General features: G+C 43.0%; 1 protein-coding gene across 1 annotated transcript in view; it reads right to left on the bottom strand.

Annotated features, from left to right (window-relative positions):
• The window catches only part of PLXDC2 (plexin domain containing 2), a 488,455-nt gene extending 474,657 nt beyond the window's left edge, over nucleotides 1–13,798 (bottom strand). The window contains exon 1 of the mRNA XM_066585333.1: nucleotides 12,856–13,798. Within this exon, the coding sequence (XP_066441430.1) occupies nucleotides 12,856–12,955 (100 nt within the window). The 5' untranslated portion in view covers nucleotides 12,956–13,798. The remainder of the gene's footprint in view (nucleotides 1–12,855) is intronic.
• Between the last annotated feature and the right edge of the window lie 7,383 nt (nucleotides 13,799–21,181).

The following is a 21,181-nucleotide window of genomic DNA, read 5'->3' as shown; positions in this document are numbered from 1 at the left end:
TTTGGGTGCGGATCTGCATCAGAATCCACCATGGATGAACACACCCAGATATATGTTTTGCGCAGACGCGTATATTTCTACTTACACGCACACAGAGATACGCTTCTACATGCAGTACTGAAAGGGCGGAATCAGATGCGCATAGGCGCAACTACGCTCGGTGGTACGGAGTAATTTCTTGCCCTTCGACGGCTTTTAAAACTCTGTGTCAGAGCGCAGGAGGTGGAAAATAACCGAACGAGTGTATTTTACGTGCGTGCCTGTGCTGAGTAATGGAGCTATGGGGGTGCGGCGGGTGCAGGTATAATAGCAGGTGGATTGCACTATTCTTTCTGGTGCAAATTGCAGAAATTAATGCAAACCTGTTAAAACGAACACCTTTCGGTCTGCATTTCAGCAGTATTCATTAATTGCCGATATAGGATCTGTTTAGGTTGTAAACAAAGACCTAAATGGGACCCTTGGACAGAGGCCATGATGAAGGCTGATGGTCCCACTGAAATCAAGGGGGAATTTACTGATGAAAGGGTTACCCCTTAGAAAGTTCAACTGTTGTCATGGTGATGATTTACAAGACGCGCCAAAATTTGGCACTGTAGAATTGAGCATGCCTCAAGGATTGCTTCTGATTGGTTGGAACCTCGACTATAAAAGGGAGAATTCTTGGTGCGCCACTGGTGGAGAGGGAATAACTTACAATTGTGGTGCAGCCCCTTTAACACGACTCTTTGTTGGCAAATAGTTGTTACATCTTTTGTAACTCCGTCTGCTGCACCAGCTCTTGAATCTGCATTGCGATACCCCCACCCATGGATCCGTTATTTTTCCGTTTTTTTCTGCACTTAGGACTTAACAGAGAAATCAGAAAAATAGAAAATGATGTGAACTCAACCTAACAAGTCATATTACCAGCGCAGAGCAGGCGATTAGCATAGTGGAGATGGCCACAGGGTAAATGATACAAGAGACAAGAACGCACAGCATGCAAAGCAGATTCCAGCATTCCAGGAACTCGCGAGAATAGATTCTATTTATTCACTGCCATATGCCATTACCATAACTCATAATAAAGTCTTCATTTCATTAGACTTTTCCAAATATTCATATGTAAAATCATTACAGCAATCACATTTTCTATTAGCTGCTCCAGCAGAATTGCAGAACTGCTTAACACGTTTTTAAAAAGGATAGAAAATAATGCGCATAAAACCGCAGCGCCATTTCTCCAGTGATATAGTAATGAGTAAAGACTTCAGGACGTCAGACCAAACTGTGAGAACATACAAAAATGTGAAATTAGAAGGAATTTAAAAAATATTCGAGGTGAGAAAACTTGTGTTATTTAGTTCATTTGCCCCCTAGTGGCTCTAATCCCCATTACATGACCGGACTATTTCCAGTATTAGGAATTAGTCACTTGCGACCAAACAAATGTGGACGTTTATGATAAATCCACTGTAAAGCTGGCCATCTTGCGCCATTCATCTCAGGGTTTGTTGAGCCAAAAGGGAATGTGAGGAAGGATGACACATCTGTATATGGGATGTCATCACTGTCTACTCACTCGCACTGCACATCTGTAGTTACATGCTGGGGGGTCTGGAAAGTCTTTAGACCCGTTAATTTATGTTACATTTTGTTATGTTGTGGCCTTGTGCAAATGAAAAACAATTTCATGTTTTCCCCATCATTCCTACGCTCAAGACCCCATAATGACAAAGTGACAACAGAATGTTAGAAATCTTTGTCATTGTAAAACAAAAACAAAACTAACATTTTTGCGTTGACACTTGAAATTGCGCTCTGAGGCCTCCCACTCCTCTTGATTATCTTTGAGATGTTTCTACAACCTGATTGAAGTCACCTGTGGGAAATTCAGTTGATTGGACATTATAAACACACCCTTGTCTCACCGCTCACAATGCATATCAGAGCCAAAACCAAGCCACAAGGGGGAAATAACTGCCTGTAGAGCCCAGAGGCTGGATTGTGTGGAGGCAGAGATCTAGAGAAGCTACAAAAACATTTCTACTGCACTGAAAATTCTCAAGAACCCAGCGGTCTAACTCTTACATGGAAGAAGTTTGGAACAACCAGGACTCTTCCTAGAGATGACCGACCCACCAAACTAAATAATTTGGGGAGAAGGGCCTTAGTAAGAGAGGTCACCAAAAACCCAATGGTCACTCTGGCTGAGCTCAAAAGATACAGTATGCAGATGGGATAAACTTCCAGAAGGTCGACCATAACTGTATTTGGCGCATTATGAAGCTACAAATCCAGCAAAGACGACCGAGGACGGCTGAGCAGCTAGAATCCTACACCAGACAAGAATGGGATAACATTCCTCTCCCAAAATTCCAGCAACGGGTTGCCTCACTTTGCAGACGTCTACAGACTCTACATGGGCGCCGGTTATTGTCCTGCCTGGGGTGTTCGGTGAGGCCGCGGACGTCTATCAGCTAAGTACCTGTGGCTATTTATTCTGTACGGGACGTATTTACTTCTGCCTTATACTGTGTTATAGACATTGTTCTTCACATCTGCGTTAAACATCTTCTCTATCCTCCATCTAAGATCAGACTAGGCCCCCTAGGGCTGCCCCTATCGGGGTGATCGTCCAACTTCTAGGCAGAGTCTGCCACACCAAAGCTGGCTAGCGTTCTCATCCCCACATTTTTGTTAGCTCTATTTGCCCTATTTTGCGTTCTGCTGCTTGTCACGGCTCACGTTGATTTTTCTAATGAGAGCCGAGCCTGCAGTTACAAGTGTCGGCCACTACACAGAGGTTGGCACGGAGACTTCCGCTGCTTCCACTCCGTCCCCTGCGTATTTGCGGCGCTGACAGCATACGTCTGCTCAGCTGATCAGTTGGAGTCACGAGCGATGGACCCCAGCCAATCAACTATTAATGACCTATCCTGAGGATTCTCCCTGGAAACCTCCTGTAATTGTGATCTAGCATTGCTACACTTTGTTGTCAAAATCGCCATATAGATGGCCTAATAGTACAGATACATTCCACATCCAATATTGGATAGTGCAAGTGTCTCCCTGGAGCGCCAGGAAGATCTATGTTCATGTTTAAAGCCTCTTGGACTGCGTCCTATCAAGCCCTAAAGCTGTGTCTAACCTTCTCACTTCACTGTGGGCTCCAGATTTCACCTAGTATGTATCAATACATCATGACACGTCGTAACCTGAACTCTTCTCGTGTTCTCTCTTTGACCACCTCAGAACTTGGTCTTCTGTACACTTTGTATTATTGCAGCTCCCCACAAAAGCAGCTGAAAAGGCAAATTATGTTGCAAAATAAAGCAGCAAAAATATGTTGACTTATAGAGCAAAATATAAACAGAAGCTGCAGTGCTACAATGTAACGTTACCGACCTGCTGTCTATACAGAAGGCAAATGGGTGAGATATTGTTCCCTATACGATTGCATGAGACGGTCTGCCATTTTCATGGTTGCCATGATTTTTTAAAAACTTTTCACAAAACTTTACTGTATAAATGGTTATGTGTCCCGGTGGGGCCCGCTACATGCGCCACATTTACAGGTTGTTGACTTTACAGACAGCCAGCAAAGCATTGATTGCAAGCGGCTATTACTTTTAAAGGAGTTGTACCAAAATAGACTCTTATCACCTATCCTATGAATAGATGATAAAAGTCTGATTGATAGGGGTCTCCCCCCCCCCCTCCCACCTCATCACTGTTCGCTCTTTGAACCCACTGCAATGAGAAGCAGACCGAATGGAGCAGCAGTCACACATCCGCAGTACAGCTACATTAGGACTGCCACAGATAGCCAAGCTTGTGCATTTGTGACTGCCACTCCATTCAGTCTCCACATCACTGTAGGGGGAGCAAGGAACATGCAGTGATGATAAGAGGGGGAGGACACTGAGCCTCTGTTTTCAGGATTGATGGGGGGCTCAGTATTGAGACCCCACTGATTCCAAGAAAGGGGGTCATGAGTCCCCCTCTCCCCCTTTGCTTGCTGCAGAAAGGTTTCAGTCAAGTTAAACTTTGCTGCACCTGTACCACATTTAGTTATTAAACATTTTTTGTTGTTTTTGTTGATCTTTTTCCTTTCAGTTTTGATGTCACAATCTATGTAAAAAAATACTGAAAAATACTAAACAGAGCCTAATAATAGTCTAACCCTTCCTGTTTTGTAGAGAAAACTTCTCAGCTGTCATCTCATTATCATCACAGGCAGGGTTATACTGAGAGGTGACACCTATATAGATAACACAGGATCCACTATTCATAATAGTCACAGCTCACCTCCTCCCCCTCCCTGCACACTGGCCACTAAGCCTAATAATAGTCTGACACTTCCTGTTCTGTACAGACAACTTCTCTGCTGTCATCTCATTATCATCACAGGCAGGGTTATACTGAGAGGTGACACCTATATATAGATAACACAGGATCCACCATTCATAATAGTCACAGCTCACCTCCTCCCCCATTCCTGCACACTGGCCACTAAGCCTAATAATAGTCTGACACTTCCTGTTCTGTACAGACAACTTCTCCGCTGTCATCTCATTATCATCACAGGCAGGATTACACTGAGAAGTGACACCTATATATAGATAACACAGGATCCACCATTCACAATAGGTGATGTCCCAGCCCACCTCCTCCCCTTCCTTGCACAGTGACAGAGCATGCCCAAAACACTTTCCCATCTTCTGTTTATTGTTGCCAATAGTGCACATGGTTGCTGTAATGCATCTCTCTGAATGATCTTAGCAGGACAGACAAGGTAGCCACCCCCATAGTCATATATAGACAAAAGAATTAAAAACATCTACAAGCAGAAAATACAAACAGATTAGGAAAATGTTTCACTATTCGGTTTTAATTAGTAAAAGAACAAATATAGGCGTTATATTCCCCTTAAGAATCCATCACGGAAAAATCTGGTTTCGGAAGGAGGTGGTCTTTATAATGTAAAGCAGGCTGATTTAGCATGGGGACCAGATGACCCTGGAGGTCCCTTCCAACTCTACCAGGCTAGGAGTCTATGGTGTCTGCAAGAGTGAGATGAGGTAGTGAGGAGTGGAGAGCCCACCCTCCTGAGCCCCCCATGCACATTAGATACAGGAGCTCTCTGCTACTTGGAGCTCACCTGCAACTCCCATACATCATGCACACTCGGTTCGGTGGAGCGAGCTCGTGATTTGTATATAAGGAGGGGAGAACGCTACTTCCAGACAGCTCTGGCGATAGCTTATCACCCGAGAACAAAATGATTGAAATTCAAGAGCGCCCAATCCTTATCACCCCGATGCCAGGGGAGAGTCAGCAGGTTGCCATATACATCACATGGTTTTCTGATCCCGCCAGCATCGGTGGTTTGGGCAGATTTCTATGTAATGTCCATGGCCTCCTAAGTCCTCTCACAAAGCTTCTAGCTAGGAGAAATCACTGAGGCATTTCTGCTTGTTGGATGCACACCATGGAGGGTTATCATTGCACTGGGAGGGCTCCAAGATATCAGCTGCTAGCATTAAAAGCTGCTCACCTCTCTCTGAGGGCAGTACAAGGTAGTGGCTGTCACACTGATAGCAGTGACGTGTCTGCTGTGTGAATCTGTGCAGTAGTTTGGAAGGAACTTGCATTTTAACAATAGCAGCACATGTATGGAGGACTACTTAAAGTAGTCCTAGAGATTCATGAGCTGCAAGCTAGCTGCACCCAACCCTGCCTCCCAGCCAATGATAAACAACTGGCTGCCTATTACTGTGCATAGGGAGAGAGAGCTGCCAATCATTGGCTGGAGGGCAGGGTGGGTGTGGCTAGCTGCAGCTCATGAATATGCAGAACTAGTTCTGTGTCTGTCTATTAGTAAAATGCAAGTTTCTCCAAAACTCCTGCACAGATCCACACAGCAGACATATCACTGGAATCAGTGTGACGGGCGCTACCTTATGGTGCTGCAAAAAGATGGTGACAGAGTCTCTTTAAGAAAAGTACTAACAAAGTCAGGGAATATATGCGCCCCCCCCAGCCCCCACACACATACAACTTTATTTCACATATCTCCTGTCCTACCTCTGGGATCGTATCTATATGTGTGACTGATATTAGCAGATCTTCTACAAGCAGCACTTTTGCACGCTGCGTCCTTTAAGTATAAAGCTCCCTTAAACAAAGCCTCGTACTACATAAAAGCAAACTAATCTGTATAACAGTGTGGGCCGAGCGCTCAGCCTTTGCATCGATAGACATTAATGTGAGGAGAGAACAAAAGGGAATTCATGCAAATTTTAGCACAAATAGCTCTACCTCCCAATCAGACGTGTGGCCTAGGATGCCGCTCTTTGCAGCGTACAGCAGGACGCAGAGACCTAATGCACTTCACAGGCGTCTTGTATTGTCTAGTGATATACAATAGGCAGAAGCCCAGTGCAGGGGCAAATATAGGGACTTGATAAATATAGCATTTGGGTTAAATAGGTATTCCCATCTATGGCTTATTGACAGGATATACATTTCTAATACATGCAGACCCCACCTCTTGGACCCACACCTATCTCTAGAATGGGGTCTTCCTTCCCACCTGCTAGGGCAGCCATTGGCCACACATGTATAAGGCTCCCACCATTCACATATGGAAGTTAGCTGAGCAAGTGCACACGGCTGTTTCCATGACTCCAGTGTCAGCTTTAGGTTTTATAGCATCCTGTGCAGAATCCTCCCTCCATCATACGAAAAAACAATACATATTACACTGATAGGCAGTCTGCTTGCATTTTGCTTCTGCAGAAAGCTGCCAGCTACAAGCATAGCCATGGCAGAAGAGCTCAGTGAATAAATACCATAGCATCACCAAGCTTACAACATAAATACAGCCCCAGAACCAAGCCTATAACATAGTATGTTAGGCTGAATAAAGACAACGGCCATCCAGTTCAGCCTGTAACATAAATATAGAATCAAGCTCGGTACATAAATACAGCACCAGAACCAAGCTCACAGGGCGATGGAGTCGGTAAGCCAAATCTCCACTCCAACTCCTCAGTTTTTCCAGACTCCAATTACACAGTCCCGGAGAGACCATACACTGGACTATTGATTTATGCAAAGTTTATTGATAGTTTAGGTATGTACTTGCCTTATACTATATCCCTGTTCTCTCTGCCAGTGCAGGCATACCGAAGGCACAGCGCCTTCTTCCTCTGGTCTGTAGAGGAGGAGCTTCACTACTGAGCATGTGCAGACAGTGCAGCACAAATGCATCGCAACTAAAAGCCTTGAAGAAGCAGCATAAATATACTTATTTTTATCATTGGTTTTTTTTTAATAAATAGGGGCTTAGATAAATAGAACATATAATTATGGGACATTTCAAAACTTTCCTAAATGACTATGAGAGGAAATCTGCAACAAATTCAGCATATATATATATTTATACCGACCCTGACTCCACCAAAATGGGACTCTGACTCTACAACTCTGACTCCACAGCCCTGCAAGCTCATGTCATAAATACATCATAACCAAGCTCTGTACATCTGTATATACAGCACCAGCACTGAGCTCATAACAAGTACAGCACCAGAGCCAAGCTCATAACATTGAAGCTTGGCTATGGTATCGCTTCTAACATGAATATAGCACCAAAACCAAGCTAAGAACATAAATACAGCATCAGAGCCAAGATGCTAATATACATACAGCACCAGAACCAAGGTGCAAATAGAAATACAGCATAAACCACCCTTAGTACATATATACAGTATCAGATCCAATCTCGTACCATATATACAGTAGCAGAACTAAGTAATTTTGGTGTGGGTAGCCAATGGGCTGACAATGGCACTTAAGAACATCAGAGGGGAGGAGACAGAGCCAGGAGGAAGAGGATTCAGGTAGCCCACAAGACACTGTTTCATGGAGAAAGAAGATCACCTGGCCACACAGATCGAGGGGTAGTGATCACTCTCAGCCTACATCCATCTTGTGCCCCTTCCCTTTGCAGGCTGCTGGTTGGCACCTTGTGTGACGTCCTGGGTCACACGTAGTTAAGGCCAGCTATGCATGACTACCATAGAAGTGAACAATACAGTCATAAGTTTCCAGAAAGAAGAAGGTCACCCTAAAGCCACTGGGCCTATTAGAACCTACGCCACCTGTCCGAGCGACCGGTGAATATTGTGGGAGAGTCTTTTTGGATCATTATCGTTGCCATAAAACGCATTCAGTTATTTCAGGAACACAATGTCTATCATTGCCGCCAGAAGTAACGGCTCGTTAGCCCTGTGACAGACTTTCCTTGAACCAATTTGGGGCACACAGTCTATGGAGAGATGATACAACTTGAATCTATCCCAAGAGCATTAAAGGGGACCTGTCAGCAGTTCCCAGCATATAAAACCGTCCGTACCGACATGAGGGTGACGTCTCCCTGTTTGTATAGCTAAAGAAGGCAGCTGGCATTGGAAATACATTTTAAAAAGTTCCTGCACCACATGCTAATGAGAACCCACTAGTCCGAAGGGCCAACTGGACATCGCTTCAACTTCTGAAGTTTTTTCTAAACTCTATCTCTTCTGCCAGCGCAAAACGGATGACACTTGCAAAATCATTCACAGGATGGAATGAGATTGCCGGCCGGTGCAAATCCCAGCGCCGACTCTCCTCAGGACGACTATAATCTTGCACATGCGCCGTTCTGCAGTGTTCCAGCGCATGTGCAAGATTTTAGTCTTGAAGAGATTCAGCCTTGTCATTTGCGAATGTATCAGCTGACAATCTTGTTAGATTTCATCCGTCCTGTCATCCACTTCACATTGGCAGAGTGAAAGAAGTTTAGAAAAGACCTCAGAAAGAGAAGAGGCTGCCTGACCCGCCCGGTGGGTCCTCGTTAGAGCAGGAACTTTAAGAAAAAACTCTTTTCCAAGGTATGTCGCCTACTTTAGGTTTGAAACAGAAGATTTAGAAAGAGGGAGACGTCACCGTCATGTGGGTATGGATGGTTGTATATGATGGGAACTGTTAACAGGTTCCCTTTAAATATGCCAAGAAGGTCTGCAGTGGCCACCCGTACGTGGTGCATCTATAGAGGCATATAAAACACTGGTCTATAAGTCAACCTGCCTTTAGGTCTGTACACGTCCGGCCTACAGATATAAACAAGATTGTCTCTTTTTGGTGTCAGAGTTCAGAGATCTTGAAAATGGTCAAATTGAAAAAAAATATATTAAAAAGTTACAAACACAAATCATTTCAGGTACTGAAGTTCCGCTCATAGTAACTGGATTTATCTACTAGATCTGAGAGTAGATGTTCAGTCTTATGGGGGGATATATTGGAGCTGCTGAAGCATGGAACCAGCTGAAGCACAGATGACATCTGGATGCACTTCCCCAATAGGAACATAATAAACCGCACAACCACACCGCAGCCTTCAGGAGCAGATCTGTGCTTGGCATGGCACATACAGCCCTATAGGGTGTCACATAGACCCTCTGCATGAAATCCGGATCCATAAGAACAGACGCTGAACAGTTCTCACATGACGTCCTCGGGGGAAAGACTTTCTAAGGACAATCCATTAAAAGTTGGGACCAGCGGTGGAAAGTCGGGGCAACTATGGCTTAACATACTGTAGTAGATTCAGAGGGTGTTTGATGTCAGTAATCGATGACACGGTGGACGTCTCCTACTCGCACATCAAAGAGACACAATTTATAGAAGAAACTTTGTTTATGTCACACATCCTCTATGGCAAAGTGACGAGAATCCCTCAGCGGCAGACGACCGAGACAATATTTCATGATAAGTGACCAGGACCATAACTCCCGCACCCCAACCCTAATTTACCAGGATTAAAGAGGAATTATTAATGAGCAACCTTCCAGAACCTCAGCAACATGCACATTATTGTAAGCCATTAAAGTCAACGATGGAACATACGAGATCCGGATAATTGGAGGCGTTTGAAATGCTAGAGCCTCATTACATCAAAATCCCATGGAGCTTGTCATTAATTAATACAAGTCAGGGACTGTATATGGAGTGCCTGGGGGCAGCCAGCGGAGCACAATGACCTGGTCTGGGCAAGTCACCGGCTGAAAGACAAATGACCAATTAACTAAAAGCAGATAGGGAAGCCTACAGCAGTGACAAAGGAATGAATGGGCTCTGCCTCCATATACTGTATACAGTCAGCAGTAATGTGATAAAGGAGCAACAGATCTGAGCAATGGAGGATAAGTGTGTAATACTCAAGCTGATGGTAAAGTTATAGTTAGAATGCTAGATAGATATGAGATAGATATTAGATAGATAGATAGATAGATAGATAGATAGATAGATAGATAGATATGAGATAGATATTAGATAGATAGATAGATAGATAGATAGATAGATAGATAGATAGATAGATAGATATGAGATAGATATTAGATAGATAGATAGATAGATAGATAGATAGATAGAGAGATATGAGATAGATAGATAGGAGATAGATAGATAGATAGATAGATAGATAGATAGATAGATAGATAGATAGATATGAGATAGGAGATAGATAGATAGATAGATAGATAGATATGAGATAGATAGATAGATAGATAGATAGATAGATAGATAGATAGATATTAGATAGATAGATAGATAGATAGATAGATAGATAGATAGATATGAGATAGATAGATAGATAGATAGATAGATAGATAGATAGATAGATAGATAGATAGATATGAGATAGATATTAGATAGATAGATATGAGATAGATAGATAGATAGATAGATAGATAGATAGATATGTAATAGATATGAGATAGATAGATATGAGGTAGATAGATAGATAGATAGATAGATAGATAGATAGATAGATAGATAGATAGATAGATAGATAGATATGAGATAGATATTAGATAGATAGATAGATAGATAGATAGATAGATAGATAGATATGAGGTAGATAGATAGATAGATAGATAGATAGATAGATAGATAGATAGATAGATAGATAGATATGAGATAGATATGAGATAGATAGATAGATAGATAGATATGAGATAGATAGATAGATAGGTAGATAGATAGATAGATAGATAGATAGATAGATATAAGATAGATAGATAGATAGATAGATAGGAGATAGATATGATATTAGATAGATAGATAGATAGATAGATAGATAGATAACTCTATACCAAGTGATGTAAAGTGCTACATAATATGCATGCGCTATATAAATAAAGGTGATTATTATATTAGACAGATGATAGATAGATAGATAGATAGATAGATAGATATTAGATAGATAGATATTAGATAGATAGATAGATAGATATTCTGATAGCACAGTAGACTTGCAGCAATAGGATTGTGGGTTCCAATGTAACTAAGGCAACAGCTAAAATATATGGAGTCTGTATGATAACAGCTTCCTGTGAGATTTGCCCAATCTCTGTGCCTGATATGGGGAACTTCGATTCTGAGCCTCATTGGGAGCAATGACAGGAACACTGTTTTCTCTGTGCAGCACTAAATATGTTGGCGCTATATGCAATATATTCCAGGTGATAACTAGAAGTATATTTTTCTCTGTAACTTCCTAGTGGATAACACAAGAGTTGTACATTTCAAGTGGCCTTTATTAACCATCTGTCCAAAATGTGAGGCTGAGCATCAATCTGCTGCTTATTTGTGAACTATTTTCTCCCATTCCTAGTAATGCTAATGCCATTATATGTATATTATGGCAGAGGTTGGTACTATGGATAGGGGCTGCCTAAGAATGTTCTTTATTCTCAAAGTGCCACATCCAGGGCTTGAACTGTCCCATACTCAATGCAAAGCTAAAGAGGCAAGACCCATTTGTAGAGCTGCCAGCAAAATCTCAACCACCATCCCTCATACTTACTTCCTATAGCCAATAAAGCATTGGTTAGGATGGCTATTTTCTATTGTAATGCTGACAATAGCCTTATACTGAGTCTGCATCACCACAACTTACGTACCAGTTACTTAACCTCTTATCTTCTGGATTGCACATTTTTGTCTCATGCCAGGATTTTGCTATCACGCTGGCTTCTTTTTAGCAAGACCCTGGGCTCACATAGAACACATATTAGGGTGCCTTCACACGTACTGAATATTTCTGCAAGACGCACCTAAAGACACAGAAAATTCTGCACCAAAATCTGCATGCATACATGTGGGTTATGGAAAAGAAATCCACAGCAGTAGATTAATTAGCTTGTACCAAGATTGCAAGTTATCCCTTATCCACAGGAGAGGGAATAACCTGACGATTGGTGCTGTGAGATCTTCGCCGATCTGCAGAATGAGATTCCCGTGTCCCCCTTCTGCCTGTCACTGATCGGGTCATTGCTCCCCCCGCTGTGACATCAGTATGAAGGGAGTGCTGGCCCTAGCATGCGCAATCAACGCTCCATTCATTTAATTGGGGTTGATGGAAATACCCGAATGGGTGCCGCTCGAGTATTTCCGGAGTCCCACTGAAAGTAAAGGGAGGTCTAGTGCACTTGGCCAACAAACTCTCTATTCAGTCCCCTCTCACTGCAAGGGGTGCAGTAACCCTGCAGTGATGAGGATTGGGGACATGGGACCCCCAATCTCAAGATCGGCGGGGGTCTCAGCAGTGAGAACTCTACCAATCCGCAAGTTATCCCCTAATCTGTGGATCGGGAGAAATATGCAATCTTGGTATAAACCCTTTACACTGCGTCTTTAGGTGTGTCTTGCAGAAATATTTTGCACGTGTGAAAAGTCCCTAACTAGTATGCCCCATGCTTATTAGTGTCGCCTCCTTTGATGCTGCAGCCAAAAAAATTACTATAATGTGCCCCTTCTTACCTTGCTCCAGCTCTGCTGCTGTCAGCTGATAGTGATCTACCAACAACTTGAAAAGTAATACAACTCCAAATATCGAGTTGGTCTTCTTAATCCTTTCCATAATGTTGAGAAAACCTCCAAAGGGACCCAATGCCAAGATGAGGACAAATCCTTCCTCTAGGAATCTTCTGCTATATCCAAAGGGAACAGTGTGAAGAAAGTTCTGCAAACCCCCAAGGGCAACAACAGTGGTTGTCTCTGGATCAACCAAGGATGGTGTAGAAGATCTGACTTGTCCAGACACAATCCTAATCCTATGAGGAACTCCTGGGGATGCCTCTTTCCTGATCACATATTACCCTGTGGCAACTGTCAAACAATGAATGAAGAGCAATTAGGCTCCAGCTGGGAATTCTCCTCTACAGTAAACTTTTAATATAACACCTTCAGGCTACAAGAAGATGATGGTAGGGTCTTCCGACACTGCTTCATGTCCACAGGAGAGGGTACTGCATGAAAACATATCAGGACAGAGGGCATTACTAAAAAATTAGGAGCAATCCCATTAACTAAGCTCACAGTAAATAGAGGAGTATTCCAGATGTCAAGGGCTGGGAAATAGTTCTGAGCAGGAGTCCCACCAGATCCAACCCTCTCACTTCTTGATGGACACTTTACATGTCCAGAAGGCAGAGGATGGTCTGTTTGATCCTGCTCTCTTATCCCTTGTATTATTTCATGCACCTTCCCCTTCTTCAGAGCTTCAGGCAAGCAGGGTCCATCAGTGGGGAAGATACAAGAAGAAGCATCTTCTTGACCCCCTGTCCTCCACAAGTCTGCAGCTGGTAGGTCAGCTAGTTTGGAGATGATCAGCAGTCAGCAATACCTTGCGGTCCTTTGCAAATGCTGCTTGCTTGCTCTCTCTTTCTCCCACCTTACAAGCTGATTGCTCTTAGAAAGAAGAGGAAAAAAATCCCAGGCATGTTCCCTCCTTCCTCCTCCTCCTTCCAGCCACCCTCCTCCTCCTCCTTCTCAGCTGCCTTCTAGAGCTGGGCTGCTCCTCCAAGTCTCTGTTTACAGCCTGAGAACACAATACGCAGCTCATCTGTAGACACTTTCCATGCAGGACATTACTGAGGAGTGTGTGGAGCTGGAGGCTGGAGTTTGCTTGCATGCAGGATTATGACAGCAGCGCTGAAGGAGAATGATAGAATACTGTGCATAGCCAGATGGGAGTTGTGCAACAATGTATCAAAGTTGTAGCTGTTCATGTATTTATATTACAATGTACTGTAGCGGGTTATGATATGTATCATGTCTGTGCCCTATGTTTACCTGTTCTTAATAACAGATGTGCCTTTCATAGGAGATACAAGATAAATCAAGATCATGGTTTTATCACTTGCTAACAGCTAGGGTGTCTCAAGCCTTTCTGCTGCCAAGTGTGAAATAGCAACCCCCCACATTAAAATATTTAGCAACAATCAAAATGATTAACTATCTTAGAAGGGGCGGTCCACTTTGAGCAATCCCTTTTTCTTAGAAGGGTTCCTAAACTCATCCATGTTCTGCTTTTGGGAGCTTCAATGATCATCTGTTGGGATACCTGGCAATCACTGTTTAACAGGAATCTGTCACCTATTTTGAGCCCTAAGCTTATGGGCTGAAAGTAGGTGACTGGCTGAGTCCGGGGATGTAAGTGTTAGGCATCTTTCACACGAATGTCATTTTAGCGCTCTGATAGCCGTTAAATCATGTGAATGGTGAATAGACACGACCAAGTCGCAGCTATTTTTGCCATTTTACCTGGCTGGCTGCGGTGTCTTGCAGTGCAGTGACGTTGCAGCACTTAAATCCCTTGGCTGCCAGAACAATGAAGGGAATCCCCGCGGGGATGAAGGGTGTCCCCGCGGAGATGAGAGGAGTCCCTGCAGGGAGAAAGGGAGTCCCTGCACAAACTCTCTTCATTCCCGTGGGGACTCCCTTCATCTCCATGGGGATTCCCTACATCCCTGCAGTGTTAAACTCCCTCTCCCTCCCTTTGCCGGCCAGCTTGCATAGTCTCTAAAAGGAGTCTATGGAGCTGCCGGTGTTGTGTCATCAAAAGATAGGACAGTTCTATAGGACACATCAGGGGCGTAACTATAGGCTCATGGGCCGGGGTGAAAAAGTTTATCTTGGGGCCCCCCAACTTCTCTTAACCGCATAAACATAGTCATGTGAAGAAGCCATAACGTTAGGGCTACATAGAGACTTTTTGTAACCTTTCCATTTAAGACCTCATTCACATGAGGGAATATGTGCAGCTAAGTTACATGCACAAAACAATCGTGACTGTTAAAACCAATGATTTCCTATGAAAACATTCGGACAAAGGAATTTTATCTGCGCAAAAAGAAAATCGCATCTAAAAACATAGGACATCACTCTTCTTTGGTGTGCAAAGTGCAGGAGTGTCCATGGAATCCTATGGGAGCTTGAAAAAAAGTGAGGGGGAGAGTGTTTAGCTGTGCCCTGAAAGCCAGAAGCACTGTGGCCTCGTGAGAATGAAGGGAAACCTCTCCCTCCCCTGGGGAATCCCTTTATCCCCACTGAGATGAAGGGAGTCCCCAGCGATGAAGGAAAGCCTCAGGGGAGCCCCTTTCATTGTGGCTTGCCTTCACTGGAGAGCAAGAGATGAAGGGAAGCCCTAGAGGACCACCTTCATCTCCCCGGGGGGTTCCTTTTATTGTCTCGAGCGGGCAGGTACTCGCTAAGGGCAATGCTCGCTCGAGCAATTGCCCTTAGCGAGTATACTCGCTTATCTATACTACTTAATAGTTTATGAAAAATGATCGCTCAAAACTGTCACTCAGACTGTTGTTTGAGCGATCTTTGAGCAATCATCGCTCCGTGTAAATGGGCCTTAACCCTTTAAGCGTTTGGCTATTTTGGTTAACACATTTGCATAGGTCCTATAGGTCCCAAAAGGTCCTTATAAAAATATGTTTATCAAATGGAAAGAGGAGGAAATATCTAAAGAAGAATATAATGCGGTCTGCAGAAATTGTAGGGCAAGTGTCAGAAAAGCTAAAGCTAATAATGAATTGAGCCTTGCAACAGAGGCCAAAAGCAAAAGAAAAGGATTTGGGGGTATGTCAAAAGCAAGAAAAAAGTCAAAGATGCTATTGGATGTTTACAAGATGAAAATGGTGAATTGGTTAAGAATGAGGTTGAGAAGGTTGAACTTTTAAATTCCTATTTTGTAACTGTTTTCTCCCAGAAAGTAGATGGAACATCAACTAATCTTCCCTGTGCTATTGAGGGAATAAAAGAATGCAGGCTATCTGTAAGCAGAGAGATGGTGAGGGAACACTTAGCTAACTTAAATGAATTCCAGTCTCAAGGTCCAGATGAATTACATCCTAGGATACTAAAGGAAGCAGCTGAGGTAATTGCTGAACCACTCGCCTTAATCTTTGAAAGTTCCTGCAGAGCAGGAGAAGTCCCAGAAGATTGGAAAAGGGCAAATGTTGTCCCTATCATCAAAAAAGGGAAGAAGGTGGATCCAGGAAACTACAGGCCTGTGAGCCTGACTTCTATACCGGGAAAGATTTTTGCACAAATTATGAAACAGCATGTATGCAAGTTCTTGGATGAGAATGGGGTAATTAACCAGAGCCAGCATGGATTTGTAACAAACAAGTCATGTCAGACTAATCTAATTTCCTTCTATAATAGTATCACTGATTGGGTTGATCAGGGAAATGCGGCAGATATAGTTTATCTTGGCTTTAGTAAAGCATTTGACAAAGTATCTCATACCATACTTATTGAAAAAATGACCAGATATAGGATTGACAAGGTAACTGTTAGGTGGATTCACAACTGACTGAGTGATCATACTCAAAGAGTGGTCATAAATGGCTGCACATCCAAGTGGAAGAATGTATGAAATGGGGCACCACAAGGCTCTGTCCTAGGCCCAGTGTTGGTCAACATTGTTATAAATGATCTGGAGGTGAGAATTGATGGGAAACTGATCAAATTAGCAGTCGACACAAAGCTAGGAGGGATAGCTAACACTAGGGAAGAGAGAGAGAGAGTATTTAAAAAGATCTAGAAAAGCTTGAAAAGTGGGCGGCGACTAACAGAATGTAGATGCAGAAAAATTCTGTCTTCACAGAGATAGTGTCCACAGGCCTTTATTGAATGAAGTGCTACATAAAAACAGTCAGACGTCTACACAGGGCGGGTTTCCACTCCGTAAGCAGTCTTGATCACCTTTAGTTATCAATGGATGTATATGGTATATTGCTTTTTATAATATTTTGCATATGTTATCTCAGGTAGATTTTCTCATTAAATTTCATTAGGGATATGCAATATTTTATATCTTGTATACAAAATGTTCCGTTTATTGCCCATATAGACACATCTAAATCGGGAAAGAAGTGAGAGAAAAGAAGAAGAAAAAAGGAAGGAGGACAAGAAAGAGTTAAACTGATAATCTGAACACAACTAATATCATGAAATAATGTTATAATATATATATTAATGAATATATATATTATTGCGCTATATGTAGAATTAGTTTAGAACATGTTTGCCGTATGCTGTATTAAAATCTGGGTTTAGGTTCACATGGAATCAAATAAGTCAGCTGTTTTGTATTGTTTTTAATTGGTTTTAATTATTCAAATATTTAAGGGAGTGATGTAACCCCCATAATCAGCTGATCAAGACTCCTTATGGAGTGGAAACGTGTCCTGTGTAGACGTCTGACTGTTTTTATGTAGCACTTCATTCAATAAAGGCCTGTGGACACTATCTCTGTGCAGACAGCATTTTTCTGCATCTACTTACCTGTATGCCACAACTGAACGGAGCCGTTGAAGCAGTCTGAAAGAGATCCCAAGCCGATGTATAATATTTCCAAAGGAGGAGACGCCTAGGCAGTGGGTGAGCAAAAACCTTTTTAATACATATCGACTAACAGAATGGTATTTATGAAGAAAAAATGCAAAGTCCGACATCTGGGCAAGAAAAATTATCAAAGCCCATACAGAATGGGAGGAATTGGGCTAAGCAGCAGCACATGTGAAAAAGACTTGGGTATACTAATAGATCATAGACTGAGCATGAGTCAACAATGTGATGCAGCAGCCAAAAAGGCAAACACAATTCTGGGATGTATTAAGAGAAGCATAGGGTCTAGATCACGTGAGGTCATTATCCCCCTCTACTCTTCCTCAGTCAGACCTCATCTGGAATACTGGGTCCAGTTCTGGGCACCCCACTTTATAAAAGACAGACAAACTGGAGCAAGTTCAGAGAAGAGTTACCAAGATGGTGAGCGGTCTGCAAATCATGTCCTATGAGGAACGGTTAAAGGATCTGGGAATGTTTAGCAGAAGAGAATGCTGAGAGGAGACTTAATAGCTGTCTACAAATATCTGAAGGGCTGTCACAGTGCAGAGGGATCAGCCCTATTCTCATCTGCACAAGGAAAGACTAGAAGCAATGGGAGGAAACTGAAAGGGAGGAGACACAAATTAGATATTAGACAGTGAGGGGGATCAATGAGTGGAACAGGTTACCACAGGAGGTGGCGAGTTCTCCTTCAATCGAAATCTTCAAACAAAGGCTGGACAGACATCCGTCTGGGATGATTTAGTGATCCTTCATTGAGCAGGGGATTGTACCTGAATGACCCTAGAGGTCCCTTCCGACTCTACCATTCTATGATTCTAGGACCAAAAGGGGCCAGATCTAGGCATCTATTTTAATTATGGAGTCATATCTACTTCCAGTTCAATATCTACAACAGGGCCTCCGACTTACCAAGTGTCATGTATAATACTAGTGTCTTCTTTTGTGACAAAGCAGCCCCATCAGGATCCACGGTTGGGGTGAGACTGCTACTTCTGTAAAAACTATAACTATGCCCTGGGCCAAAGATGTTTTGGCAGAGAAGTTTGAAGTCTTCAGGAGAAATTGCTTGGATGGTCTTGACCAAATGGAGAAAAAAAGTAAAGCGAGTCACCCGAATATTTATTCTGCCTGTATCTGTTACTGTTAAAATGTGTCTAAGCCTCATTCATTAGAGAGTAAGATAGTTTAAAATTGATTCTTGGGGTTGTGGAAGGGGCAATCTGCAAAAGGGCAAGAACCCCTCAGGCAATGTGTCCCCTCCCCAGGCCCACAATGTAAGCAATGATAGGTCAATCTATAATTCTGTTCCTCTCCCTTCTAAAGCAAACAGAAGATGGATACTGGGACATATTTAATTAGACTAATGTAGGAAAAAATGTAGTAGGTGCAATCCCTTTTGACTGAAAGAGGCATGAGACGTGTTTTTAAACTTGACTCCTCTGTTTGTATTAAAACTTAATCCAGCATATGATAATAGATGCGTTTCAAGGCCGTTGCAGCCCGTCCTCTGTCTTTTAGCTGGAGACACACTGTACATATAATGAGGAATATGTTTGATAAATAGTGGGGTAATTACATATGTTTACCTTGGTACCATGGCCTGAGTGTTTCGGTTACTTTTGCAACCCTTTTGGCTATGAATGGAGCCCCTGGATTGATGGAAAAGAGTGTAAAAGGGACCCTTCAAGATGCTCCATGGAATAGGACAGGTAGATAATAGAGGCCTTGCGAGATATACTGCCTATTAGGGAATACCTCCTCTTTCGGGGTCGTAGACTAGGTGTTCCTTTTGTCGTCTGTGCAGAGTGTTGCCAAGTACCAGCAACACCGGCTCCATCCTGGGGTCTGCAACAGGGATCCGCAGGTACGGGGAGATCCTTGGCGTCTTGCTCCTCCTCACAGCATGCTCTTACCAACTTCCTCCCGCACAGCCAGAAACGTCCCCCTGCAAAACCAAACCAGCCAATCAGATTCATTATATTAACATTCCGCACACAATACTTATAACCATAATAAACGAGTTACCTACGGTATATACAAGGTAAGTGCCCAACCCCCCCATACCCCACCATTACAGCTACACCCTCACTAGTTCCATAAAAGTCTATTTACAAAAACATCCACCAAGTTCTTTATGTTTTTGTCACCATCCAAGGGGTGAGCTGAGCTCCGAAGAGCCATAGCAGAATGGCGCAGATTAATGGCCCTGTACCCACAGAGAGCAGCTTGTTCCTGTTTTTCCTTTTCTCTTCTTTGGGCTAAGTGAATTTTTCTATTCTTTATTTTCACGCTGGTGCTGCAGATCTGGCATCTCGGTGCTACACACATTTAACTTGATTTAGTTCATGCTATTGAACTTTGGGAAAACAGTCTTATTTTTCCACGCAGTAAATAGATAAAAGCCCCATTAAAAAGCACACAGAGGCCTCCGCCCCCCTCCTCCCCTCTAAAGGAGTGTAAAGAACAAGAATCCTGATGCAGTTCCAATGGTATTCTATTTAAATGGCCGTGAGGGTTATAGAAAGGTTGTGCTATAAAGAAACCACAAGTAATATAATGCTACAGGCTGATGTACATTTTATACAGTATGAAGCAGTCATATTAAAGGGGTTGCTCAGTTGTAAACTATTGATAGTCTATCCACACAACAGGCCATCAATAGTAAATCAGGGGGGTCTGCCACTCAGAATCTCTGCTGATCAGGGATTCACAAGACCAATGTGCTTGTACACTGAACTGATTTTTGCAAAAAGCAGACAGCTCTGTTCTCACCGCAGTGGCAAAGCTTGGTATTGCAGGCATTAAAGTAAATGGGAACTCTGCATGCAATACCAAGCTTGGCCACTACAGTGAGAATGGAGCTGTCTGCTTCATGCAGAAATCAGCTCAGTGCATATGCACACCAGCATGGTGAACAGCTGAACAGTGGAGTAGCAGACCCCATCGATCTACTATTGGGCCTAACATGAGGGTAGCCTACTAATAGTTTACAACTGAACAACTCCTTTTGGTTTTTGAGAGACTATATATTCCAAAAATGTGTTATACAGAGGTAACTCAGTATATGATATTAAAGGGGTTGTCCAGTTGTAAACTATTGATGGCCTCCAGGATAGGTTGTCAATGGTAGATCAGTGGGGTCTTTCACCTCGGATCCCTGTTCTACTGATCACAGAGTCATGGTGCTCAAGCACTGAGCTAACTTCTGCATGAGGCAGATAGCGTCAATCCCACTGCAGTGGCCAGTCTTCGTATTGCAGGCCAAATTCCTATTCATTTCTGTAGTGGTTGTGCCTGCAATACCAAGCCTGGCCACTGAAGGGACAAAGAGCTGTCTGTGCACAGGAGCATCAATTTGGTGAACAGCTGATTGAGGGGAGGGGGGGGGGGGTAGGAAGTGCTGCATTTCGGCAAATGAAGTTGGGGATTTGGT

The sequence above is a fragment of the Eleutherodactylus coqui genome, chromosome 12, assembly GCF_035609145.1.
Source record: "Eleutherodactylus coqui strain aEleCoq1 chromosome 12, aEleCoq1.hap1, whole genome shotgun sequence".
Classification (NCBI taxonomy): Eukaryota; Metazoa; Chordata; class Amphibia; order Anura; family Eleutherodactylidae; genus Eleutherodactylus; species Eleutherodactylus coqui.
The sequence above is the reverse complement of the archived record's forward strand: the minus strand, read 5'-3'. Positions and strand labels throughout refer to the sequence as shown.